Consider the following 27,321-nt stretch of genomic DNA (forward strand, 5'->3'; position numbering starts at 1 on the left):
AGTGTTTGAAAAATGGCAATTCTAATCAACTGAATTTTCTGGTTAATTGAGAATTAACTTGAAGATTTTGTTTCAAGAACTCTGTTGAAAATCTCAGGTATTTTAGACTACTTCCTTAGGAAGCTCAGTATATTGAACATAATACTTCTAGGTCAAGATGTTTTGGTGGGTCAGGATCACTAAATTAAAATTCCTAGATTCCTAGATTAATTTAAAATGTTTAAATGTCACAATGTTATACTGTATAATATTTATTTGAATAGAAAGAGGATGCCTAGGAGAAGGAAAAGAACCAAGAAACCCTTAAAAGCAGTCCAATTTCTGTTTGCCAGAAAAACCAGTATTTGGATATGGGCAAAAGCTGATGGTTAGTTTTTGGACTATCAATGCAAATCACTTGTCAATTTGATCTTTCCAAATTACCCTCCTCACCTAATTGCTTAAAAATGCAGAAGTAAACTTTAAACATAAAAACAAAAGAAAACAATGAGGGTAATCACAAAAAACTATAGCATCAACATTTTTACCATGTGCAAATAGCAGTATAGTCCACATTAACTTTGCAAATGAGGCCCTGACCATGGCATTATAATGAATCCACAAAGGAACACTCTGGCTTCCTAGAGAGCAGCCTTCAGAAAGACAAGAGAAGGACTTTTCACACAGAATTTCAAAACCTTCTAGGTTTTGCCTTAACTCTGCAGAAAGACTACGTACAGCATTACCCCTCTGATAATCATTCAATATGATTCCATTTCTATACAAATGTGAACTCACTTTGGCCAAAATTTTGTGAAAATAAAAGAAATCTAGCATTTGTCTCAGAATCTCCCATCTAAATATTTACCCTTCAAGCCCAGTGTTTAAGCCCCTGGGATCCTACTTATTTATAAAGCTGACATTTGCTTTTAAAAGGGATCTAACAGTAATGTTGCCAAGTGTAGTCACAGGGTTGGCCATTATTATGCATCAATCTCTGAGGTATCTGAAGTGTTCAATCACATCCAAAATGGGAGAAAAACCTTTTCTAACTTATTCCCTTGTAGTGTCTTTGCTGATTTAATGAGGCCAGTCTCTTCAGAACACACTTGTAGTCTGAGACATCCCCTACTAGTTTTTGTTTTGATTATGATTGACTACCATTGGGAAAGTCCTTGATGGTTTAAAGTTGAGTCTTAGGTACCTATTTACTTTCAGAAATAAATAGACTCGTTCTCTGCTACTTTTAAGAACTGGAATCATGATTATTATTATTTTTCCTTTTAAAAAATAAATAAATAATTGACAAGATTCAAAATGGAATCTCAAATTAAAATCAGCCCAAAGGTAATCATCATCATCATCATCATCATCATCATCATCATCATCATCATCACCACCACCACCACCACCACCACCACTACCAATCTGGGTAACTGAACATTGTTTCCTGGAATTAAATATTTCTCTCACTCATGTAACTGTTGTCTATCCCTAGAGGACAAGCGATTTACTTTTCCTGGACTATTGCCCAGAGATAGCTGGGTCAGACTACCTTAAAAAAATCCTCCTTTAACATTGTCTCTATTACGGTAAATTTCATTTAAATGATTATATATATATACCCATATAATTATGACACATAAATTGTGGAATTGAGTACCTATGTGCCCTGAATGGAAATGAGCATGTTAAGGTATAAAGCTTTAACCTCTAGTTCTTTTATGATTTTTATTCATGTACAGCTATCCATTTTACCTTGGCTACCAATAAATGTTAACATTTATCTGACCCATTTGCCTGTATTACAGGGTGTAAGGCTGGAACGAATTCAAACTTTTCTCTTCTCAGCTTCATAACTGATTGCTAACATAATTCAAAGTGATTTAATCTACTTCCATCTCAAGGCCTTCCTAAATTAAAACTCTCTGGCCTTTTGGTACCCTCAAATTCAGTTGCATACAGTGTATTCATCATTTCAACATGTTTAAAAAATACTATATTATAATTTTTTTTTGGTATTACCAGGAAGCTTTACAGATTATTTGCATAGAGAAAGCTGCATTTCATTTGACTGTTAGTTTGTGTTTTGTTTATTTTTGTTTTGCTAAATGCAGTCAAAAGCAAAGTTAGGAGTAATTATTTTGAATATTAGTCTTAAATTTTAAATTTAAATTTAAATTTTAAATTCAAAGGTAAATTCCCTTGAGTAGAATAGAAGTAGGGGCTCACTCCCTTCAATTGATGACCCTGCATTAGTTAGGGTACATTTTGTGGGAAGAAGAAAGGGGCCAAGATAGGCGCTGCTGCTTCTTTAAAAAACTTACAAATGTAAGAAATGAAGGCATCTCCTACAGCTGTTCTGTGAATGATGCTTCTCTTCTAAAAGCAGCTAGAGTTTAAATTAGAGTTTTAGCAAGAAGTTGTTTAACCCTTAACTGACACTGCTTCTTGCAAACCCAAATTTGCAAAACTATCTGGGAATGGTAAAGGTCAAAATCAAAGGACTGTGGTGAACAGCTGTGGGCTCCTTAGCTGAGAGATTAAGGAACAGTTTGACTTCAGAGATCCTATAAGGAAAATGCTCCAAGAGAGCAAGTTCAAGTAGAGAAGGGGAGACATCTCAGATTATAAATACTCCATGACTCAATGATTCATTGCAGCATGGAAAGGATTTCTCTTTACACAAGAGTACTGGGCTGGGGTCCACTTATTACAAAACACATGCTCATTGGAGCTTAAAAAAACAGCTTCTATTTCATTCCTTTCAAGAAAGCACAGCCTCTAAAAGAATTACTTGAGTTATCTGTATATTAATATTGCTCTGAAGCTGCTGAATATGTTTATGAGACTTTAAAATGTCCAGACCTAAACTTAGTCAATAAGACATTAAAATGCTTTGTCATATTATAACAAGCATGGTTATTTGAAAACACCCCAATAATTATAGATGAAGGGCATCCATGTAGCTATAACTTGTGCTTTGAAAAAAATAAAAGCTGAATTTAGGATGGATTTCCGTTTCATAACCTTTTGTGAGCATTTTTGCTTTGCTTTAAAAGACAAGTTTATTTGGAAGATCTTTAAATAATAATATAAACATGTTGCCAATTTCTGTTTTCAAATATGTTGCAGTTGACATTTAAGAGGAAATATTTTTACTGTATCCTGTATTAGACATCATAAAAGTGTCAGGAAGTTCTTTGGCAGGTGTAACACACTCTGATTTAACTGTCTGGACTGATTTTTCTGTGTGCAGACCATCCAGTGGAATAAGTGAGACTTTGAACTCTGAAACTGAAAACAAAAACCACGAGCGTCTCATCCATGAAGGGTACGTGGAAAGTACCACCCTACAGATTCGACCAGCCACAAAGAGCCAGTACAGGGAGTTCTACATCGCCCAGGTCAAGAGTGGAGCTCCTCTAGCTGAGGACCAAGCAAGTGGTGCTGGTTTTTCTGGGAGCATAAAAGAAGAAACAGGCCTGGCTCCTCACACGTATGACTCTAAAAGTGGACGCTTACCAGAGGAGGTTATCTTAAGGGAGAAGGCAGAAGCGGGGCGGCCAGGCACTGTGGTTGAGCTACAACTGTCCCTTTCACAAGAGAGACACAAGCGCACGAGTGCCCCTGTAGTGGCTCTCCTGGGAACTGAAAAATCTGAGCCTCCTGACCAAGATCCTAATTTACAGCATGACGGGATCGTCCACATAAATTCTGTCCCCACTAATGAGAAAGGGGAGCCTTGTCTGAGGTCCAGCAAGATAATCCAGATCTCCAGTGGCCAAGAGTTGAGAGTGATCCAGGGAAGTGAAGCAGGAGACACCGGGCTGCCCCGAGTGGAAGTGATCTTCGACTGCTCTGATAGGCAGAAGACGGAAGGGAGCAGGCTTCAGGCAGGAAAGGGGTGTGTGGATTCTCCAGTGGAAGGAGGGCAGTCAGAAGCACCTCCTTCTCTGGTATCCTTTGCAGTCTCATCAGAAGGCACAGAGCAGGGAGAAGATCCACGCTCAGAAAGGGATCACAGCAGACCTCACAAGCACAGAGCACGCCACGCACGTAAGTCCTGCCCTGGGGGCCACTGCTGGGCTGTTGGAAGGGGCTTGGGAGATAGGGTATTTTGCTCCTGCTTTGCCTGCATGAATTTCTTTTTCTTTTTTTTGGTAAGATTTTCTTACATCTCTCATTGGCTTTTTTTTAAAAAATTTATTAATGCACAAAATAACAAACATGAAATTGTGGAAAATACCAATTTCTGAACTGGAAGTAATAAGTTTGAAATTTGTAGTAGATTTAAATGTTTTTAATGCATTTTGTTTTATTCCCAAAGACACAGGAACTGTTAAAGAAAATAATACTGTTAATGTGCCTTTTTGATTTGTCTCAGAATATTGTGATATTTCATGTTAAAATAGCATCTGAGGGTATCTGAAGTCATGTGGATGCTGAGTTTAACTGTCAAAAACTGTTGAGTCTGCTGCTGAGAGGTGTCTTTAAAATACAGTCTCCACCACTGATATTAAAAGCAGATCCTCGTTTTGAAAAAAAATCATTGTGCAGCATGATGATGCTTGCAGAAGTGAGTTTGACGGACAAGGACATGTGGAATACTAAGCAGTTACATGATCCTCTCCGTTTTGTAAGTCTTCACTAGACCGCAAAGCATTTCATCTACCTTCTAGACACAAAAGTCAATCCCCAGGGCCATGTGCAGGCATTTAAATGTCCCCCAACACAAAATATATTTTAAAGTCAAGGCTTTTTACAGTGTTTTGTTTTACCCAGGGGAGCGATTACAGATTGGAGAATGAAGATAAGAATGGCAGTTAGGTTTTATGATTTTTGCTATTTTCTTTCATGTGCTTTTTAGAAACAAATTTGGAATTTCATTTGAGGAAGTAAAAACTGACTGTCAAAGGCACTTGAATGTATGAATGATACACAAAAGTAATGATCTTGGTTATTCAAAGTATATTAAGTCTCCTAACTATTGTTATTCCTTTTAAAGCGTATTTTTAGCATAACCATTTGTAGTTGAATTGGCAAGTGATGTTAATCATTCCTTATACTTTAAGCATCTGTATGCATCTTCACATTTATAGCATATTAAACAAGTGCATTAAGGCAGCACTCACACATATTTTACATGTTGGCAGTGAAGTTAGCAACAACTGTGACTGTCAATTTAATAGTAAGTTGTATAACACGAGTCAAAAAAGGAATTACATTTAGGAATGACCACACTTTTTACTATATTCTCTAAATAAAATTTGATTACCAGTGAATATCTGTAATTTTGTTATAAAACTATTCTGATTCTATTTTATTTTTGAAAAAGTAACCATTAAGTCTGATTTTTTCCAGTGAAAAATAGAGCTGATTTCCAGTCAAAAAAATATTCAAAAAGATTTTCTGAAATTTCCATTTAACTATTTTGAGGAACTCAAAAATTATTTGTGAACCATGCTCATTTATCATGGAACACATGATTATAATTAGCTGGTGCTATAAATTAATTTGCCACCAATTTATTTTTTATAACAATAATAATAAAATTAAAAATTGAAATATAGCTTTTTGTTATTTTAAAACTGTCAAATTCTCATTTTACATGACTTAATTTCCGCATCAGTTTTTACCCACAGTTATAAGGGTCACTAGTAATATAATTTAAAAATTTCCCCAAGATTTACACTTATTCTTGCTGCAACTAAAGTAGTATTATATTTCCAAGATGGTAATACATTTACAAACAAATTTATCTAGACAACTTTGTAGCTAAAATTTCTTAAATGTATTCACAATAATCTTGTATTCTGAATTATTATTAATTATTGATTCGGTACCTTCAATTATTATTCATTCAGTTTTTTGACTTTATATTAATTTAGTAGCTGTGAATGCAAAGACTTTGGGAGAATGGCAAAGTAAAAAAAAAAGAAACAGAAAACTTAAATATTTAAACTTATTACATTGAAACATTCAGGTAAACAGTATTTTCTTGTTTCCCCCTCCCACTTTTTAAAAATGCTTGGAAATGTTTTATATCAACATTTTATTTTTTAAATATGGAAATGCAAGGTATGTCCTAACTTGTTTTCAGAAAATATGATGTCCTTAAATTCTTTCCTTTGTAATTTTAATTACATCCGACTAACTGACATTTATTTTCCAGTGTTTATTGTTAAAGTGTAAGGAGCCATACAGAAACAAATTATGAAACATATATTCTAACCAACATATATAAAATGTATTTACAGGAAAAAATGAAATGGCATATTATATATATACAAATTATATCTGTATTATACCATCATGTATATCATTACAGAAGTATACATTTTGAAAGAAATAAGAAAGAGAAATGAGTTGGATTGTTTCAAAATTCAGTACCCAACTGTAAACATGTTTTTTCTGCATTCATTTTCCCCCAGGAGAGTTGATTTCTGGGTTGCCATGGAGTCTTCCTTGAACTCGCCAACTCAGTATAATTTTTGTATTTTCCCTAGGGCTCAGGAGGAGTGAAAGCCTATCAGAAAAGCAGGTGAAAGAAGCAAAATCTAAATGCAAAAGCATTGCGCTCCTTCTGACACATGCCCCCAACCCCAACTCCAAGGGCGTGTTGATGTTTAAGAAGCGCCGTCGGAGGGCCAGGAAATACACCCTAGTCAGTTACGGGACTGGTGAACTTGATCGAGAGGCAGAGGAGGAGGAGGAAGAAGGCGACAAAGAGGATACATGTGAAGTAGCATTTCTGGGTGCAAGCGAATCCGAGGTGGAGGAAGAGTTGTTGTCTGACACTGACGACAACACACAAGTTGTGAACTTTGACTGGGATTCTGGACTAGTGGACATTGAAAAGAAACTGAGCAGAGGGGACAAGATGGAGATGTTGCCAGACACCACAGGCAAGGGGGCCCTCATGTTTGCTAAGAGGAGGGAGAGAATGGATCAGATCACAGCCCAAAAAGAGGAGGAGAGGGTGAGTGGAATGCCAAGCAGAGAACCAGATGCTGCCCAGATGGATGGCCTGAGAACCATGATATCTTACCAAAGGAAGGAAGAAGAATCGGTGAGAGTGCAGAGATCTGCAAGCAAAAGCTACATCGAGGTGAGCCATGGCCTTGGCCATGTGCCCCAACAGAATGGCTTCACTGGGTTGTCCGAGACAGCAGAGGCTCAGAGGATGATCCCTATGAATAGAACGGCCAAACCCTTCCCGGGGTCCGTGAACCAGCCAGCAACCCCATTCTCTCCAACGCGAAACATGACCAGTCCCATTGCTGACTTTCCTGCGCCTCCACCTTATTCTGCAGTCACACCCCCACCTGAAACCTTCTCCAGAGCAGTGTCAAGTCCGACAGCTGGCCCAGCACAGCTCCCTCCGTGGCCCCAGCCTGGCCCATGGTCCCAGCCAGCCTTTTACGATTCATCTGAACAAATAGCTTCCCGGGATGAAAGGATCGCGGTGCCAGCAAAAAGAACAGGAATATTGCAGGAGGCCAAAAGGAGAAGCACGACAAAACCCATGTTCACTTTTAAAGAGCCCAAAGTAAGCCCAAATCCTGAACTCTTGTCACTTCTTCAAAATTCGGAAGGCAAAAAGGGCACTGGGGCAGGAGGAGATTCCGGACCAGAAGAAGACTACCTCAGTTTAGGAGCAGAGGCTTGTAATTTCATGCAAAGCCCCACTGCAAAACAAAAGACCCCACCTCCTGTCGCTCCAAAGCCTTCTGTCAAGTCCTCATCCTCCCAACCAGTAACTCCAGTTTCTCCAGTCTGGTCGCCAGGAGTGGCTCCAGCCCAACCTCCTGCCTTCCCCACATCCAACCCATCACATGGCACCGTTGTTTCCTCCATCAAAATAGCGCAGCCTTCTTACCCTACTGCCCGGCCTGCTAGTGCTCTGAGCCTGGCTGGTCCCTTCAAAGGACCACAAGCATCGGTAGCCAGTCTGAACTACACTCCCAAACCATCAGCTCCCACACCAACGGTAAACACTGCTCATACTGGCGCAATGGGACCATCCAATGAGCTTCCAGGAATGAGTGGGAAAGGAGCCCAGCTCTTTGCTAAAAGGCAGTCGAGGATGAAAAAGTACGTGGTAGATTCAGACACCGTGCAGGCCCATGCTGCCCGTGCTCAGTCTCCCACTCCATCTCTCCCGGCCGGCTGGAAGTACTCCTCCAATGTCCGAGCACCTCCTCCTGTGGCCTACAATCCCATCCACTCCCCCTCCTACCCATTGGCTGCTGTCAAGTCCCAGCCATCAGCCCCACAGGCCTCCAAATCAAGCAAGAAAAAGGGCAAGAAACCCCTTAATGCTTTGGATGTCATGAAGCACCAACCTTATCAGTTAAATGCATCCTTGTTTACTTTCCAACCTCCAGATGCAAAGGATGGCCTCCCTGCAAAGTCATCAGTCAAGGTCAGTTCACTGCCAGCCATGAAGCAAGCTATTCCTCCTCGGCCAGTGAATGCTGGCTCGCCCACTAATGTGCAGGCCTCGTCTGTGTACTCAGTGCCAGCCTATAGCTCTCAGCCTTCCTTCTTTGCCGAGGCCACCTCACCAGTAAGCGCCTCCCCAGTGCCCGTGGCCATTCCCACCTCTCCAAAGCAAGAATCAGCCTCGACATCTTACTTTGTGGCACCAAGGCCGAAGTTCTCAGCAAAGAAAAGTGGTGTCACAGTTCAGGTGTGGAAACCATCTGTTGCGGAAGAGTAATCTTGTAGCTGAAGCTGAGTGTCCACTTTGCTTGAAACGAATTGTTTGCAGTGTTACTTGAGTCCCTGAGAATGTCTAGCAAGTCCTCAACTTAAGTTAATTTCAGATGTCACCTCCCAATCTGGGTCCAAGGAGAATATTTTTAATGAGTCAAAAGTCTAACTCAGATTGACTTAAAACATATTTATCTTCTTTGCACACTTAAAAAGTCTGGGAGCACCCCTAAATAGACATGGGTCATTATATTAAGTAAGCAGATCCTTAGGGTTTATGCTTTAGCCACAAAAAAAACAGTGATCAGTGTTATCAACATTAGGACACAGTCTTTATGTAACATAACAGCTGTGTTCCTACAGTGAAAAGGTTCAAATGTAGTGAAAACATAGCATGTATTGACTGACATTTCCTTTTTAAGTAGTGCTTTATCTCTATTACTAGTATTAAAGGATAAGAAATTTATCGAGGACAGGGATCAGCTCTGGTCTGTCAACCTCAGCCACCTGTTTGATGTTGCAGAGAAGGTACCTTGGGGACTGTTGGAATGTACATAGTTTAGTAAGGTAGGTAAGAAAGAGGGGATTAATAATTACAGAGTACTTATTATGTACTAGGCTCCTTGCCAGATGTTTTACATATATTAGCTCATTTCAGAAGACTTCTTTAAAGTAAACTGGATGGGTAAGAAGGATAATTATCCTTAGAGATTGATTCCCATCCTCTCTCCCCAGTTACCTAAGAAATTGAGTACATCTCCAATTGCCCATGAAGGCATAAGTTTGTTTTCCTCGCTGAGGCAAGTGGTAGAGTACAGTAAAATGGAGTAACATATAAAAAGGTGAGCAGGCTGCAGCTAAAGGTACATATGGCTATTGTTTTCCTTTGGGAAATCACATGATTGGGGCATGAAGGGTTACTGATTCCAGGGGCTGATTGTGAAGCACAAGTAATCCCATGTGTGTGGAGGCCGTAGGGTGAGAACTCACAATTATTAGCATCATTTCTGAGTGACGTCACAGATTTTTTTTTCTTGTGTTTGTTTTGCTTTCTGACGACTGCTTCTCCCACTGTTCCTTGCAATTCTATTCCTGCACCTTCACTTTATTATTTATATTTGATGGACCAGGAGGATTCAGACAAGGTTACCTTTAAATTTGGATTGGTCATATGCCATGCCATCATCCAGCTGGCTCTGAAGTTAATAATGTTACTGACAGTAAACCTGAAGAACTTTCTCATATCTATTTTAAGTCCAAGTCCGACCAACCATGGAAAATATTCAACATGAATTAATGTAGAGAACCACAAAGCAATTTTTTTTTTTTTTGCGGTACGCAGGCCTCTCACTGTTGTGGCCTCTCCCGTTGCGGAGCACAGGCTCTGGATGCGCAGGCTCAGCGGCCATGGCTCACGGGCCCAGCCGCTCCGCGGCATGTGGGATCATCCCGGACCGGGGCACGAACCCGTGTCCCCTGCATCAGCAGGCGGACTCTCAGCCACTGCGCCACCAGGGAAGCCCCACAAAGCATTTTTGACAGCTCCAAGGAAAACCATCTACTCGATACAAGAGATATGTCTAGAGACCTCTCATAAAAGCTTGCCTGGTGTGAGGGTACATGGTACCATTTTAATCCTCTGAAAATATCTGTATTCCTGTTCTTTTTCTGCTGTCACTGTCAATCTGCTATATTTTCACTACCCTATTAAAATATTACTTTCTTCTTTAATCTGTTCAATGTATTAAAAAAAAAAATACTTCCCTGTATGAGCTGTTCTGACCTAAGTCATTTCTCTGATATTTCTCTTATATTGCTTCCCAAACATCTGAATTTCTTTTCTGTGAACATTTCCATTTCTCTGTACATTGTAAAACTGCAAGTTGTAGGTATTTGTATGACATAACACAGAGGAGAATTAAGTCAGCTACAGAACAATGGGGCTTATTCTTCTGCTTTTTCTCTGGAAAATCTTCCATTGCTTTTGGTGGCAATTTATGTAGAGGTTAGAACCACAGGATGTAGCTTGGCCTCTTATTTGCCTTTTTGGGAAATCAATTAGGAAGATTCATACAGGATAAAGGAAAAAGCAATCTATCCATTATATAAGGCTATTGTTTGTATTACTTGTTCTTTGCAAAGGAAGTCTGTTGAATGCTGTGCGTTTTGCATTCTTTTCTAATAGAACAACCAAAAAAGGCATCTTAAGGTGAGGCAGGAAAGGAGATCATTTTTGTAACTTTGCATTCTTAACATAGCATTTAAAGAACGGCATGAATTAGAGGGAAGAAAATGGAACACAAAGTAGTCAATTTGAGATCACTGGTTCAACAGTAGCCTAGAATGGTAATGACCCACAAGTATTTACAGTTGTCCAGTGGTTTGTGGTATATAGGAATGAGAAGTGTTTGGGGTCCATTTCCTGTTGGACAGGTGGCCATCTTATCAGAGCCACTGTTTGGAGCTGATGACTAAAGACACAACTAACATGACTGAGACGTCATGGGGTTCCCAAAAAGCTTCTAAGAAGCATGTCAGGCATGCACTAAAAGCATCCACAGCTTCGACTGGGAGCTGGTAGCACAGATCTCATCTGGAACCATACAGTCCCAAATTGTGGAAAAGGCATGGGAATCCTCCAAAATTGTATCCACAGCAGAGTCTAACCTCACCCTGAGAGATGGGGGCTGGGAGGGAGAAGGACTGAGCTAGCTCCCTGGAGAAGGAGGGATTTATTTGCCTCTTCTCCCCAGCCGCGGAGCCCCATGGGAGCTTGCAAGCAGAATAAGCTGGGTGTACCACCTTTCAGGTTGGAGTTCTGGAAATGATGTCAGTGCAGCAGGTGGGAGACTTAGGACTCATGACCTCAGCTTCCCTCCCACTGGGCACCCTTTGAATTTGGGGTGTTGGCTTTGTTGTGGTGGCAGATATTCGGATTGGTTGCTTGGCTAGTTTGAGAGTATGGGGAGGCAGTTTTTGTTTAGTTTAGGACCTTGCCTTTATCTTTGTCCTTTGTTAGCTTAATTTCTAGGTACAGCACCCCACCCATGAAGTCCAGTTGTTATCGTCAACACAATAGCAATGATCATTTACTGAGTGCTTGCGTTATGATAGGTGCCTTATATACATTATCCTAAGGAATCCACTGCATGGTTAACAGGCATTGGAATATAAAATAAAATGTAATCACAGTCACTCACTTACTGCAGGACCTTATGCAAATTTCTTTCTACCAGTGTCCCCTTAGTGATGTCTCAAACCTCTCTTCCTGGAATGTTGTGCCATAGTGAATGTGAACAACACTAGATATACTAGGAAGAAATGTGCTATGTAAATGTAAGTATACATATTCCTCTCAGTCTTATAGGAGGGCAGATTGAATCACAGAACTGGTAAGATTGAGAATCTGAGCACTGCCGCTTTGATCTTAGAACAGTTACAGTCTTATTTCTAACATTTCAATAATAAACACATTCTGCTTTGAGAGAGGAAAATCACACTGTTTCTGCATTTTGACTATTCATTGATAGTATAAAGCATACATTTTTAGGAATATGTTTTATAAGACACATTGGGGCTGTCATTCTGGAACATGTAAAATTTTGTACTTCAAAATATATCTAGCACGATTGTTAATGATTACATGTACCTCATTTAATCTTCACAAGAAGCAACTCATTTTAACCACAGGAAAACTGACTGAGTTACAGTAGTTCTTGAGAGTAAGCCAGGATTCTTTAACTCTTCTAGATAGTGCTGACCCCTTTCAAAAAGTGGGTTTCATAGGGCAACTGAGTATTATCACACAGTTGAATTCTAGCCTGGCCACAAGAGTCACATCTGAGATGTCAAGAACAAATAATCTGCATTTAAAGGGAGTGGACTAAGTGATGTGGGGCCATTGTTTTGTTTACAGTTACTAGCTTAAAAAATTTTGAAGGCTCTTTGCTGCTGACAGGCATATCAAACATTCAGAATGCAGCACTTTCACAGACGTTTCTTGAGAGCACAAGACACATGGCTGTTAGTGTCTGAGTTTGCATTTAATCTTTCAAACAGAAGTCCCTTGCTGTGTATCATTTCATCCAGTTACAAATTTGAGAACCTGCAAGCACCCAAATTCAAAGAGTGAATTCCTGAAATCCATTGCTATTTTATGAGTCATCACTGGCCTGGCAGGAAGGGTATTTGAAGTCATGATCATCAAAAAGAAGTGATTGTTTTCTGAAAAGCTAAACGCTTAAAATGCTTCCAGAGGGAAGCAGTGGGCTGTGTTCTCATTCCCTCCTAAAATCACAGTTGTTGAGTTTGTTTTAAAAATTGTTAAAAGTTCATGAGAAAAATATGTAAATTCTAAGAGCCAACATTATATTCCCAGAAGCACTGACCCTTGCTGGTCTCATATCCCCTTATCACTGGACTCTGGGGGACACAAAGACTCGTGTAACACTTCAGTGCCGCTGAGTTTGTCAACAAGTATTCTGGGAAAAAGCAGAAATGAATTCTTCTCTAGACTTCCCACCAGGATTGGCCAAAGGCCATAAAGCAAGCTAGTAAATTCCCACAGGACCCAAACACCAGGCAAAATTGCTAAAAGAGGCCAGTCTGAGTTTAAAAAAAGGAAAAAAATTACAGGCCATCCTGTGGAGCATCAGACCAATAAAAACCAGGAGCCCCCAAATCAGACTATTCTTTCCTTGATGTTATCAGGTACAGCCAATTTCTTAAATTAAAAAAAAAAATTTAATGTTTCTATGGTATGTATATTTGTACACTAAATTACCATTTGGCACTTGGAAATCATAGACCTCACTACTCAGAAGCAATTGAGTGAAGAGAAATTTAATTTTAAAATATCAAATCCTGTCAGATTCCTGATTTTATCAGAACTATGCCAGCTAATAAAGTATTTCTCAAGTACAAAAAAAAGTTAGACTTCTACAGGGTCCTATAGTTTAAATAATTGTTTGTTATTGATACACAGAATTTCTTAAATTTTCATTTTTTGGTTCTAAATGTAAAGTTCCTCACGTGTATCTCTGTTTACACCTCATTCTTGACACGTTTTTCTAAATTATGTGTGTGTTATGACTGGTAAGATATACATTCAGGGTCCTAATAAAAATAATTACAAGGACCTACTTTCCAGCCTACCCTTCTTCCTCTACCTGATAATAATAATAGTATTTAAAATAATAACATTCCAATATACCATGGAGGAATCCTGCTTTCACAGCCCCTACTTCTTGAGCTCCTTGATAATTATTAATGGTTGTTCATGGAAAACAAACAAACAAACATAGACTTGCAATTAGCTCTAAGTTGAAAAGAAATGCACATTTTAGGTATAAACTGAGAAATTTTTTCTTCTTGCAAGTAAATATCAAAAAGCAAAAGTGTTTTTTTTTTTGTTCTTCAGGAGACATTTTAGAAGTCAGGGAGGCTCTTTGGTATCTTTATTTAGTGGAATGATCTGTTTTCAAGAACACCCAAAGGCCCTGAGTCAAGATTACGGTCTCAGTTAGGATGACATGGGTGGGGATGGAAGCTGTGGCAGCCATTTAAACAAGCTCATGAGGTCTAAGAAAAAGACAGAAGGTAGGGTGGGGGGGTTGATGTATTAAGTTTCTACTAAAAGCCAGGAACAATGTTAATACTTTACATAAATTATAACAATAACTAACACTAACTGAGCACAAACTCTGGGCCCTGAATTGTGCCAAGTATCTTCATAGATTCTTTTTTTTTTTTAAATGGATATATAATTGACATATAACATCACATTAGTTTCAGGTGTACAATAATGATTTGATACTAGTATATCCTGCAAATTGATCATCACAATAGATCTAATTAACATCACACATAGTTACAAATTTCTTTTTCTTGTGATAAGAACTTTTAAGATCTACTCTCTTAGCAACTTTCAAATATACAATACAGTATTGTTAACTATAGTCACCATGCTGTACATTACATCCCCAGAACTTATTTCTGATAACCTCAAGTTTGTACCTTTAACCACCTTCACCCATTTTGCCCACCCACACCTCCACCCCTCTGGCAACCACCATAGATTATCTTTTTTAATCAGTAGTCCTTATGAGATAGGTACCATCATAATCCTCAGTGTATAGATTATAGATGGGATTCTGAGGCACAAAGAGGCTGAATATCTTGCCCAAGATCACATAGCGTTAAGTAGTGGACCCTGGATTTGGTCTGGACCTACACCCTTAACCAATTACACTGTGATCTCATTTACTCCTCAGAATTACCCTGAACATGAAGGTATTATTATTATTTCCATTTCGTAGACAAGGTATCTGAAGCCCAGAGAGGCTAACCAACTTGTCCAGCAATCACTAAGCTTATAAAGTAGTGGGCTGGGGTTGGACTTACATACTATCTGACATCCAAGTCCAGGCTCTCCCTTCAGTACCACAAGATTTCCATAGTCTCATTAGACCCCAGAATCCCACTCCCTGAGACCTGTTAATTATGTGTTCAGCAAACCATCCACCAAGAGCCTACTCTACATATGCTTAATGGATGGCTTTGACCACTTGAGAGACATTAGAAAGGACCCTACTATCATAAGATTGCTCATAAAATCAGATGCTATGATAATATGTTGGAAGTGAAAACCAGTCTCTGAAAAATAAGCATCTGTTTTATAAGTAGAAATGATGGATTTGACAGTGATTTTGTATGAGTTCCCAAAATTCTTTCACTTATATCAGGGTGAAAAGGTGATATTCATGGGCTGGGAGCGGTGAGGAATGTCATTAAAAAAAAATAAAGCAAAATCAAAGGCTCTACATAAAAGGAAGTACTCCCCTTGGCTTCATGCCTTTCCCACTAAAAGTAATTCAGGGAACTTGCTTATCATAGTGAATCAGCACCCAGCTTGGTTTGCTACTAAACCAATAATAACTTGAGACATTTCAACAGGAATAAGTCTACACAGAATAATGCTGAGAGAATCACAGTTTTCAGTGTTTCAAAATATATCAAAAAAGCAGTCGTCACTGGAATCTTAGAGTTCCATGAAGTGTCTCCTGGCTGAGCTAGCATTCATCCTGGATATGGATGAGGCAGCAAACCCTTCCTGCTGCAATGTCCTCAATGGAAGGTTTCTCAACAGGTATTTCTGTTGAAAAGTTCCCAGAGAGGACATTTTTATACCTTATGTTTTTTCCAGTAGTTTTTTGTTTTGTTCTGTTTGCTTTAAACTATGTCTCATTGTCATTTTGGAAACATCTCCTAAAGAACTACTGTAATGGATTCTAAATGTGGGTATGAACATTCTCGTCACTAACTTCAAGGAGAGAAGATGTGAACTTCTGAGTTAATTGTAAAAAACCCTCATTATATTTGCAGATCTTTACTGCCTTAATTTAAAACCATAGATCCACTAATACAGTGATAATTACGAGGACTTACTATATGCTAGGTGCCATTCTAAAGACAACAAATTTTAACTTTTTTAGTCATCACAAAATGACTGGTGTATGAAGAAGGTACTATTATTATTCTACTTTACAGATGAGAAAATACAGTAAAGAAAAGTTAAGAAACTTGTCTAAAGTGATGAGGCTAAGACTCAAGACCCAACAGTCAGACTCCAGAGCTATTCTCTAATCACAAGGCTACATTACCTCACTTGATCACAAGACAAAGGTCACATATGAAAGGAATTGCCCATCAGAGGTGATGAGCTATACTTGTCTCAGGAATAACTCAAAAGTTACTTTATACCTTCCAAATCAAAGAAAGAAATGTTGAAAAAACTTCTTAGAGTTTGGTAGACCCAAATGATAGACACTTGTGAACAGGTACAAGGGGAGGGAGAAAGGTGTCGTTTTTATTTCTACCAGCCTATTTGCTTATAACTCAAATGGTAGGGGGAAGTCTAACATTTTGCTAGTTCCATTGAGTGAATACCCATGATGTGTTTGACTAAATTCCTCAAACACCCACTTCAAGCCATCATATATTACTACAGCTGTGCTAATTTACACCAGGTAAATTAAGGAAAAAAAGAATAGTGATGAGAAATTCCTCAAATTTTAGTAACAATAATGCAGAAAAATGTTCCTGCAAATATTTAAATTAAAAAATAAATAAATTAAAGCAATGATTTGATTTAGGGGAAGCATAAGGTAACCATTTTTTAAATGAAATTCACCTATGATTACGTGAGATAATGCACATAAACACCAAGTATACAGAGACAATATTTTGTAGTGGGTAAGCGTGTGGACTTGGGCCAAAATGCCTGTAGCTGAATCCCAGGCTGCCTCTTGCTTGTTGGGAGACATTAGGCAAACGATTCAGCCTCTCTGTGTCTCAGTACCCTCTGCTATGTAATGGAGAAAATAATAGGTGTACCTCACGATTTGTGAAGATTAAACAAACCAATATGTGCAGTGGGTATAAAACAGTGCCTGGTACATAGAAAGCATTCAACATATGTTAGCTTTTAATATTCTTATAAAGGGCACTCAATAAACAATAGCTACTATTTCATAAACTACCAAGGAGGGAAACACACACAATGATTTAAAAAGTTCTTTTGTTTTCTCTGTTAATATGAATCCCAGTTTAAGGGATCTAAGAGAACTAAAATAGAAAAAGCGGCAGCAGTGTCTGTATAAATCTCATATTGACATGAAGAATAATATATCCCCAGGAGTCTTTTACTGAGACAGCTTTGTTTCTTCTCTACTGTTTTCTTTTTACTGAAGTTTTATTTTTCTATATTCCTCTGTATTCAGCCTATTGGTCAATTTTTTTCTCTTTTGTCTTCATCTATTGTACTAGCATTGTTGTAGTGGTATACAAAGATGAGACCAGGATTCAAAAAGACTGGTACAGTATTTTTTTAAAAAGAAACTTAATATCAGCTTTGAGACTCACTATAAAGGGACTGTGATAAATTCAAAGTACCAATATTAAAGAAAATAAGTGTGGTGTATTTAGCAATATAGAGAGAATTCTTAGGGGAAATGCTTGTAAATGAAATATATTCTCAAAATAGAATAGCTGGTATCCTGAGCAAGGTTCTAGTAGGACAGTTGAAGCTTAACTAGGCCTATCACACAGAAAGTGGAACAGTTGGCAACCCAATCCCCGAAGCTACCCCAATTCAGGCCTGCAACAGTTGGGGCTCTGAGAGAACCTGGCTGGCCTCTGACGATGCAGCAGGCAGCTGTTCTTATCCCTCCTCCTCAACACTGTCCCAGGATGAAGGGTCAGCAACCTGGTCTTTTTAGAGTAATTGATCCCCTTGCCTGAGAAGCGTGATCAGTTTCCAAAACCAGAAAGAGTGAAACCTCGGTCTGAACAGAGCAAACTCCCAGCTCACAGCGCAAGTGATGAAAAACAATTCTCAGAAGCTGAATGACTGATGTAGGGAGGAACTTAAAATTCCAGCTGCCTTTCAAACACAGGGAATTTTTGTGGGTTTTCTGGTACTTCTAGAATTCTTCTGAGTCAGAAGCAGAAGTTAGGACGATCTTGAAGAGAGAAAAATCACAAGAATAGATTCTGAAAACTTCGTCTCAATCTAAAATTGCTTTAGTTTCAAATACAGTTAAATTGACTTAGTTAAGTTTTCCTTTTGTGGCGTTTAATTACACTTTTTCTTAAAAAGTAAAAAACAACTAGGTTTCTTTCTTACATAGCATTAGTTCTTTTTTCTGCTAGCATATCTCAGTTTGATAAAGAAGTATTCACAAAACCATCCTCTAGAGCTAAAAATCACTAAGGAATTGGCTGGACTGATATAAATAAAATGATAATTTAAAGTATCATACCAACCCTTTCACAGTTGGAAGTTTCTTTCTTGTTTTAATCACACTCAGAATTTATTGATGGTCTGGCCCACTGGACTACTTGTTAATGCTTATCAGATGGTGCCACTTATAATCCTTCATATAAACTCAATATGGGCTAAATAGATTTTGAATTCTACATTATGAAATGTCCAGCAAAATGTCACAATTCATTTCAGGTGGTATTACTGAAATTAAGAGCAAAACAAAATATATCTCTTAGAACTTTTAATTTTAGTTTTTCACTTCAGTTCACCAACTATTTCCTTTATATACAGTGTTTTAGTGTGAGCAAACTATTGCCTTCACGGTATTATTATTATTTTTTTGACTTCACAGTATTCTAATATGCAGTTTTCCAACTTTTGTTCCCAGGGAAAAATTAAGATTCCCCTCGCCCCAGGGAAATTATGATTTTAGTAGCCCCTGGATGGGGCCCAGGAATTTGTTTTTGTAACATATACCCCAGGTGATTCTGATGGTAATGGGCTGTGAACCTCACTTTGAAAACCAGTTTTCTGACACACAAAACACTGAAATCAACTTTATTCTTTAAAACCCATCAATAGTTTTCTAGTTCATTCAGTCCGGGACAGCCAGACTTGTAAATGGCACCTGAGTTCAAATGCTCTTGATGCCTTGTCTGAAGGGAACAGGCCCTGAAGTGCTGATCTTGACAGCTTTATTCTAAAAGCCCAGGAGGTGGCAGCAAACTCTCCTCCCGCTCAGAGAGTGCTTCACAGGCAACCATTCTAAAGTGTGTTGCAAATAATTTGCTTTGAACAGTCTTTTAAATTTGTTTTTTAAATAGAAGAATAAAGAGGGCCTTGATATGTGATTTTATCTAACCCCCTGCTTCTAATCAAGTCTGAGAATAAATATTTCTAGGAATAGAATGACACAATTTTATCATCTAGAGAAGCGACTGTACAAAGTTCCCTGGCTGATTTTTCTTATCTCTGGGCAAAGGGATTGTATGACTTCCCTTGGCCGTAGGGCAGTAGAGTCTCTTATCTCCAATCAAAAATGTTCTTACTAATAACTGAAATCTCTCTGGCAGTAATCAAAACATTCTTATTTTGGGATCTAGACTAAAGGAGAATTTTGAAGCACTTTGAATGCTAATTAGCTTTTTAAAATGGAAACAAGTATGATTGTAAAATCTCCAAAACTAAAAAGAAGTTTGTGCGCTTTATGGATCACAGGGAAAGATCCCAATATTTTTGTTTAACCTTAACATTAAGACAATCAGATTGTGTGCTGGATTGACAAAATGCAGTCAGTCAAGAGGCTGCTTAAACATTAGAAGAGTGAACAGAACAAAGGGACAGGTAGGCCCAATGAGTAGCAGCTTTGATCCTAACAGGAGTATTGTTTTCAGGCCTTTGACGCACTAAAGTTTATTTCTAAAACAAAAAGGATGGTGATGTGTCTGGAAGTTCTGTAACATGAGATATATGCTTGTACATTTACCAGTGGGAGGAGAAAAGACTAAAAAGGAGGTAGGAGAGCTGGATATTTGAGGAATTTTGGTATGGATGAGAGAGTAAAGGTCTCCATTGTGAAAAAGAAAAACAGGACTAGTGAATGGAAGTTACAAGACAGTAAATTTCAGTTTAACTTAAGAAAACTTCAAAAACTTGTGGGGAAGGAATGGAGAAGGAACTAACTAACATATGTGTTAGACATATAAAATGTGTTAAGGGTCTTAATCCATGTATTTAATTTTCACAATGACCTTATTTGGTGGAAATTATCTTCATTTTTTTTTAATTGATAAGGAAATTGAAGCTCAGAGAGCTTAAGAAAATTGCCCAAAGTCACCCAGCCAGCAAGGTGGCAGACTCACCAGCTGAATCCAAGTCTATCTGTTTTCATAGCCTGTGCTTTTTCCATTGCAATGCCTATCAGGGGTGTTATAAAAGGAACTCCTATACCTCATGGAAGCTTGATTGCAGGATCTCTAAAATGCCTTTCATCTCTAAGATTTTATAATTCTCTATATAAATAGCTCCTTAAAAACATTTGGGTTTTAAGTGTTGTGAGTATTTTGATGCAGTTCAATGCTTTTTAAAAACCAAGGTCAGTTTAAAACACAAGACAAAATTTGTTTGTTCCTTACCACTTTAATTCCAGAATATTTGAAGAAAAAATCTTAAAGACATCATTTTTCTAATGAGACAAAAAGCAGAGCTTAGGAGGTTAGAGAATAATTTTTCTTTCCTTGAAGCCCTGACCAGAAGATTTGCTTTGGTTCCAGTGTCTGTAAAGTGTGACTATAATTCCTCCTGTCTATTCTCGACACACACGCAGATACTTCCTGAGAATGGAGAGCATTCTGAAACTCAGAGACGCCTCTAGTCCTAGGGCAGCCATTAGGCACACTGGAGTAAAGTAAGAAAAGGGCTTGCAATTCTGTAAAGCAGAACTTCTGCTATTCTTTGCTTATCATTTCACCTGAATCACTAGATCTCCATCCTTTGCTCTTAAAATGCATTTTAAGAGCAAATGCATTTTCCATTTTATGAAATTACGTCAAACATATTATGCATTCATACAAAAAGCACTTTTTTACAAAGAACCATTTAGTATTTACCTTCTTTGCTTCACTATTCAACCTCTGTTTTGTTGTCTTTTTTTTCCAAACTTCTGTGATATTCTACCTACCCCTGTCAACCACGGGCAAAGTGAAAATCCTGTTTTGTGAATGGTTCATAGATGTTTAATTATCAGTGTATCATGGGGATGCATTGCATTGTCAGACTTCATTTTGTCTCATCTAGACTTCATTTTTTTTGCAAAAAATGTACTGGTCTAGACAACTAGTTGTAACATCAGAGTTGGATTTCATCTGGGACTATCTGACCCACAGTGAGAAATTGTAAGAATTGCTCCCCCTACCCACACCTCCTTCAGGCTCTTTAAATGAAGGAATTGGGAGATAAATTTCCTCCCAGCTAAAACACACAAAAGCTCTAGCCTAGGTCACTAGCATATGTGATTCCAGGTGGTCAATCATCGCTGACTTATTAATTATATTTTAAAAGGGACTTATCCCCATTAGATTTACCAATATTGGGAGACGCAAGAATAAGGACAAGAATGGAATGGGAAAACAACCATCAACTGGAAAATCTGAATATCACTATCAGAAAGTGTCTCATAATATTTGCAAAACAGATCAAAACAGATTTGATAGGAACTTTTTGACTGGTATAAGTAAGGAATCTTTTTACAAACAGATAAGCTCTGGACATTTTTTTTCCATCCCTTCCCCAGCATTTTTCTTTTCTTTAATGGATAGTTGCTTGAGAACTTCAAACATACATCTTACTGAAGGATCTCTTCTTTTCTCTCAATCTCAAATGTATATTTATGATGGCCTAAACATGTTAATACTTCCAGAAGAATTTACCTTTTATATTAGGCTAAGACTGTACAACCAAAGTGGCTTAGAGGGTTGATGAAGTGTTAGTTAGTTCATAAGGCTTTTGTTAATTCGTCTATGCATTTGTATGAATCAATACTGAAAGTGAAACAATTGTTTAGCAAGTGGATAGTCAATAGCTACCTAACATCATATCAAAATGAAGGTGAACTTGGTAATGAGGAGTGGTCAGGGAAATAATAAGGAATGAGATCTTTTGAATAAATGAGTGGCCCACATAGAAAAATTTGCTGTAGTATTAATATGCAATATTATGTCTAGATAATTACATACTGCCATTTTATAAGTGCATTAAGAAAGCTATGCCAATAGGAAAAGCTGTAATAACTAATGTCAAGGGCAAAATTAAATATTTGCTCTCTAGGGGTTCCCTGGTGGCGCATAATTGAGAGTCCGCCTGCCGATGCAGGGGACACGGGTTCGTGCCCTGGTCCACATGCAGCAGAGCGGCTAGGCCCGTGAGCCATGGCCGCTGAGCCTGCGCATCCAGAGCCTGTGCTCCGCAATGGGAGAGGCCACAACAGTGAGAGGCCCGCGTACAGCAAAAAAAAAAAAAAAAAAAAATTTGCTCTCTAATTTTGAAAGTTTGATAAGTAGACAAGCATCCTAATACCTTATGAGACATCCCCTTGAACCATTAATGGAACTACATTTATACCTGGGATTAGTATCTTCAAGTAAAGTAAATGCTTCCTAATTTTGAAGAAATGTACCTGGGGCACTTCTGATAAAAGATGTTTCCATATTTCCCATTTGCATTTGAAAAGCACACCATCAGGACTATCACTGTACACTCTGCTTTAATCTATTTTATCCCTTAGTGGTCTTTTTTTTTTAGTTGTTTATTTTTGGATAGTTTTGGGTCTTCGTTGCCGTGCATGGGCTTTCTCTAGTTGCGGCGAGTGGGGGCCACTCTGTTGCGGTTCGCGGGCTTCTCATTGCGGTGGCTTCTCCTGTTGCAGAGCACGTGCTCTAGGGCACGTGGGCTTCAGTAGTTGTGATGCGCAGACTCAGTAGTTGTGGCTCGTGGGCTCTAGAGTGCAGGATCAGTGGTTGTGGCGCACGGGCTTAGTTGCTCCATGGAATGTGGGGTCTTCCTGGACTAGGGCTTGAACCCTTGTCCCCTGAATTGGCAGGCGGATTCTTAACCACTGCGTCACCAGGGAAGCCCCCCTTAGTGGTCTTTTATCTCTTCATTTGAAAAACCACCATTCACTTGAAACTCCCACTTACTTTATGGCGTTCTTGTGTCTCTAAAATGAACTGACATATATGAAATTATTGTGTAAATTCCCTCAAACTAGAAAGTTATCATTAAATAAAATGTACCATTTGTTCCAGAGAGATATGGTAAGGCAATTAAGCAAAATTTTTATCTATTCTGCACTTAAGGAAACAAGTTGGTGATTTCCTAGATGAAGAGTTATATTTTTATTATTCCTAATTTTAAACATCACTCTGGAGCCATGTTTTTGACAAAGGAAACATAAATATGATTTGGCACTAAATCTTAAACTTCTGTACCACTTTTTTTTTTTTTTTTAGATTCCTATATATGCGTTAGCGTATGGTATTTGTTTTTCTCTCTGGCAGGAATAAAGATGTAGACATAGAGAATGGACTCGAGGACATGGGGTGGGAGGGGGAAGCTGGGGCGAGTTGAGAGTAGCATCAACGTATATACACTACCACATGTAAAATAGATAGCTAGTGGGAAGCAGCAGTATAGCACAGGGAGATCAGCTCGGTGCTCTGCAATGACCTAGAGGGGTGGGATAGGGAGGATGGGAGGGAGGCTAAAGAGGGAGGGGATATGGGGACATATGTATGCATATGGCTGATTCACTTTATTGTACAACAGAAACTAACACAGTATAAATATTGAAAAAAAATCTTAAACTTTCCAAGAACAGTAGGTTAAACATTTTCCCCAAGGCCCAGGATATGAATCAAAGGATCTATTTAATAAGCTTAAAAACGTAATGGATAGAAGAACAGTTACAAAGATCAAGTAAGTTGTTTTCTTCATGCTGTATCCTCTGCATCCTTATGAGATAATGTCACGTGTTGTGTAGTTGTTGATGTGTCTGTCACTACCATTAACCAGCTTGGATTTCCTGTTTTTTAAAAATGTTATAAGGAATTGTAACAGTAGGATTGCCTAAAAAGCTGCCAGTAGGAAATTTGGAGAATGTTATCATGCAGAGGGCCCGAGCAAGGTTGTTCTATAGCACCCACACATATCTTAAGAATTGTTCTTAATACCTTAACTGATAAAATTTTCCTCTGAGAAAGCCATTCTAGTTGGGAAATGAGTTTGCTTAAGGGATATTAGCTCCACTTCAAATAGCAGGCACATAAGCTATAAAAAATATCTCTTATCCCTACTTTCCTTCTAGGGACAAATGCACATTCATGGTAACTTTTCTTTTTGTGAATGAGGGAGGGAGGAGATGGTTGCCTGGATTTGTTTCAGGAAAGAAGATGTTTAGAATATTATGGACAGCTAAAGCTATATTCACATAGTTAAACCATTTTAAATGCTTTTTTAAAATTAATTTATTTTATTTTATTTTTGGCTGCGTTGGGTCCCCGCTGCTGCGCACGGGCCCCCTCCAGCTGCAGCGAGTGGGGGCCGCTCCCCGCTGCGGTGCACGGGCCTCTCACTGCGGTGGCCCCTCCTGCTGCAGAGCACTGGCTCCAGGTGCGCGGGCCCCAGCAGCTGTGGCCTGCGGGCTCAGTTGCTCCGCGGCATGTGGGATCCTCCCGGACCAGGTCTCGAACCTGTGTCCCCCGCATTGGCATGCGGCTCCCAACCACTGCGCCACTAGGGAAACCCTTAAATGGGTTTTATAATTTATCATAAATATAATTCTATTTAGGGATATAGTATAAGTATTAATTTTATACTAATACACATGACTCTCTTTTATGAAGTGCTTTCTATATGCCAGGCACTGATAATTTTTCTCTACAAAAACCTTCCACAAGGTCAAAAATTCACTTATTTCATACAGGATCAGCATCCTTTATTTATTGTGAAATTCTCTATAGAAATTGATGAGAGCTGAACTTTTGCTATTATTCATTCTTTTCAATAGTGCGAAATCTATATAACTTTCACTGTTTAAATCTTCTGAGGAGAGAAAACTTCTTTTCAGAAAATATTTTGAAATGTGTTTAAAAGATTTTATTTTTATGTTCAAACCAAATTAGACTTTTACAAAAATGCACTTAAGTAAGGCTTTTCCCCAAGAATTATAAAAAATTAAAATGGCAATTCCAGCTACTTAAATATAATACAGTCTATATTAATAGGAGTATTTTCACAGATTATAATTTTGAGAGTGACATACTTCTTTTCTGAGGATAGAGGAAAATGAGAGGGTAAAAATTGCTGCTGTAGTAATTCTTTTCCACTAACATATATAATGCCTTAAAACACATTACTCAGATAAAATTTTATTATCTATGGCCTTAATTCTTCAATTTCCCTTTACAAAAATGAGCTGTGTAACTTCAGGTAAATCACCTAATTTCTATGCCTCAGTTTCCTTATTTGCAGAAATTGGGGATTATATATTTGCAGAAATTGGGGATTGTTGGGGGGATTAAATGAGTTAATAGACAAAATGCTTAAAACTGTGACTAGTACATAGTAAAAATTCTGTACACTTTAGTTATTGTTATCATTGCTTCTAAGATGAAAGGGACCACAGAAGTATAAGTGTAGATTCCTGCCTAACATCAGTCTTCATGACCTTAAATTAATGTGGTTATTTTTATTCTTCTATAACAGAAGGTTAAAAAAGATCCAGAAGTCTATACTTTGGCCCACCCAGAGCTAGCAGAGAGATGAGGTCAGTGGCGATGTTTCTGGCCAGCCCTGCTGCCGGCGTTCTGGTGGGAGGGAGTCAGTGGCTGGCACAGCAATATCTGAGGCGTGCGGTGCTAATGCCACTTCAAAGGCAGCTCCCTCCTATTTTTATCCTAGGGCAGGAGCCTGCCTATGCAGTTGCCTCTTGAACAAAAGGTTCTGCCAGGTCTCTGACACCTTTTAAGGCCTCACAGACTCTTCTCACAATAACAAGAATAATCTGTTGTGCTACGTGGCATTTGATTTATAAACACAATCTCTACTCTACCCATAATCTTGAAACAGTAGCCAGCATTCTTACCGTTTTACAACCAAGGAAAGTAAGGCTGGGAGAGGTTGAATCATATGGGTAAAAAGAGGCAAAGGCAGGACTCCCAGGTCAGTGTGATGTCCAAATTCACATTCTTTCCAATATAACATGCTGGCTTCTATTGTCAGTTATAACTCTTAGCCTCTCTCACAAAGGGACTGCCTTCAAACCTAAAATAAAAATTTTTTAAAGTTTATTGTTTTAGAGCCAAAAATTTAATCTGATAGTTAATCTAAGATGAATTAAGATAAAAGGTTAATGGCAAAGCCAAGATGAGAAGCTCTAGCTACAAGACATTATCTCTTATTTTGATGTCTAAGTATGTTTATTGCATTCATGGAACTATTTAAGCAATGTATGGTTACTTGGCTACTTTTCTATTCAATAGTACAATTTATTAGTCCTGGTTATCTGCACTATTCTTGGTAAGCAGAATAATATTGCTGATTTCGGTTTAAAAAAATGGACACTTCCATTTTTTAGATAAGAGACAGCTACAACAGAATTTCCCAAAACTCCACTTCTTCCACCAGGAAGATTTAAGGTTCACTTGAGAAGGCAGGGAATATGTGATAGAGACTGTCTTATTAAGAGACTAGAACAAAAATGACCTTAAAATTCTACTATCTCCCTGACTACTTAATTGTATCCAAATTACATCAAGGGAGCATTTGTCCTATACTTAAAGATCTCTAGGTAATGGAATTCTATATCCCTATGGAGAACTTCCTTCCAATGTTGACCTGCTTCCATTGTCAGGAAAATTGTAATCGAAAACTCTTCAGAGCTGGAATTGCCCCAAGAGATCAGATAAGTAGAAACTGCCATTTCCTACACCTGCTTGCAATCCCACGATAAGTGGTAAATTAGCTTTCAGCTTTCTCTTCTCCAACTCTAACCTATCCCAATTTCCATTATCTTTTTCTTCTTTGGTCTTTATTTTTAAATCTTACAAGTAGATTTTGGGCTGTCTTTAGGATTCATGAATCATTTTTCTAAGACTTTTCTCATTTGGGGAATCAAAGCAGTTTAAAACCCTTACACTTCCACTGACCTAAATGCAAATCATTTATTTGAAGCATGTTACAATCTTTTACCTGTTTAGAAAATCTGATTTTTCATAAACATTGATTAATCCTATCTGTCTTGC

At 38.4% G+C, this 27,321-nt stretch overlaps 1 protein-coding gene across 1 annotated transcript in view; it reads left to right on the top strand.

Annotated features, from left to right (window-relative positions):
• Positions 1-27,321, top strand: part of SYNPO2 (synaptopodin 2) — a 170,667-nt gene that overhangs the window by 134,020 nt on the left and 9,326 nt on the right. The window contains exons 3-4 of the mRNA XM_012531348.3: positions 3,239-4,038; positions 6,489-8,674. Coding sequence (XP_012386802.1) covers positions 3,239-4,038; positions 6,489-8,674 — 2,986 coding nt within the window. The remainder of the gene's footprint in view (positions 1-3,238; positions 4,039-6,488; positions 8,675-27,321) is intronic.

This window comes from Orcinus orca, chromosome 4 (genome assembly GCF_937001465.1).
Source record: "Orcinus orca chromosome 4, mOrcOrc1.1, whole genome shotgun sequence".
NCBI lineage: Eukaryota > Metazoa > Chordata > Mammalia > Artiodactyla > Delphinidae > Orcinus > Orcinus orca.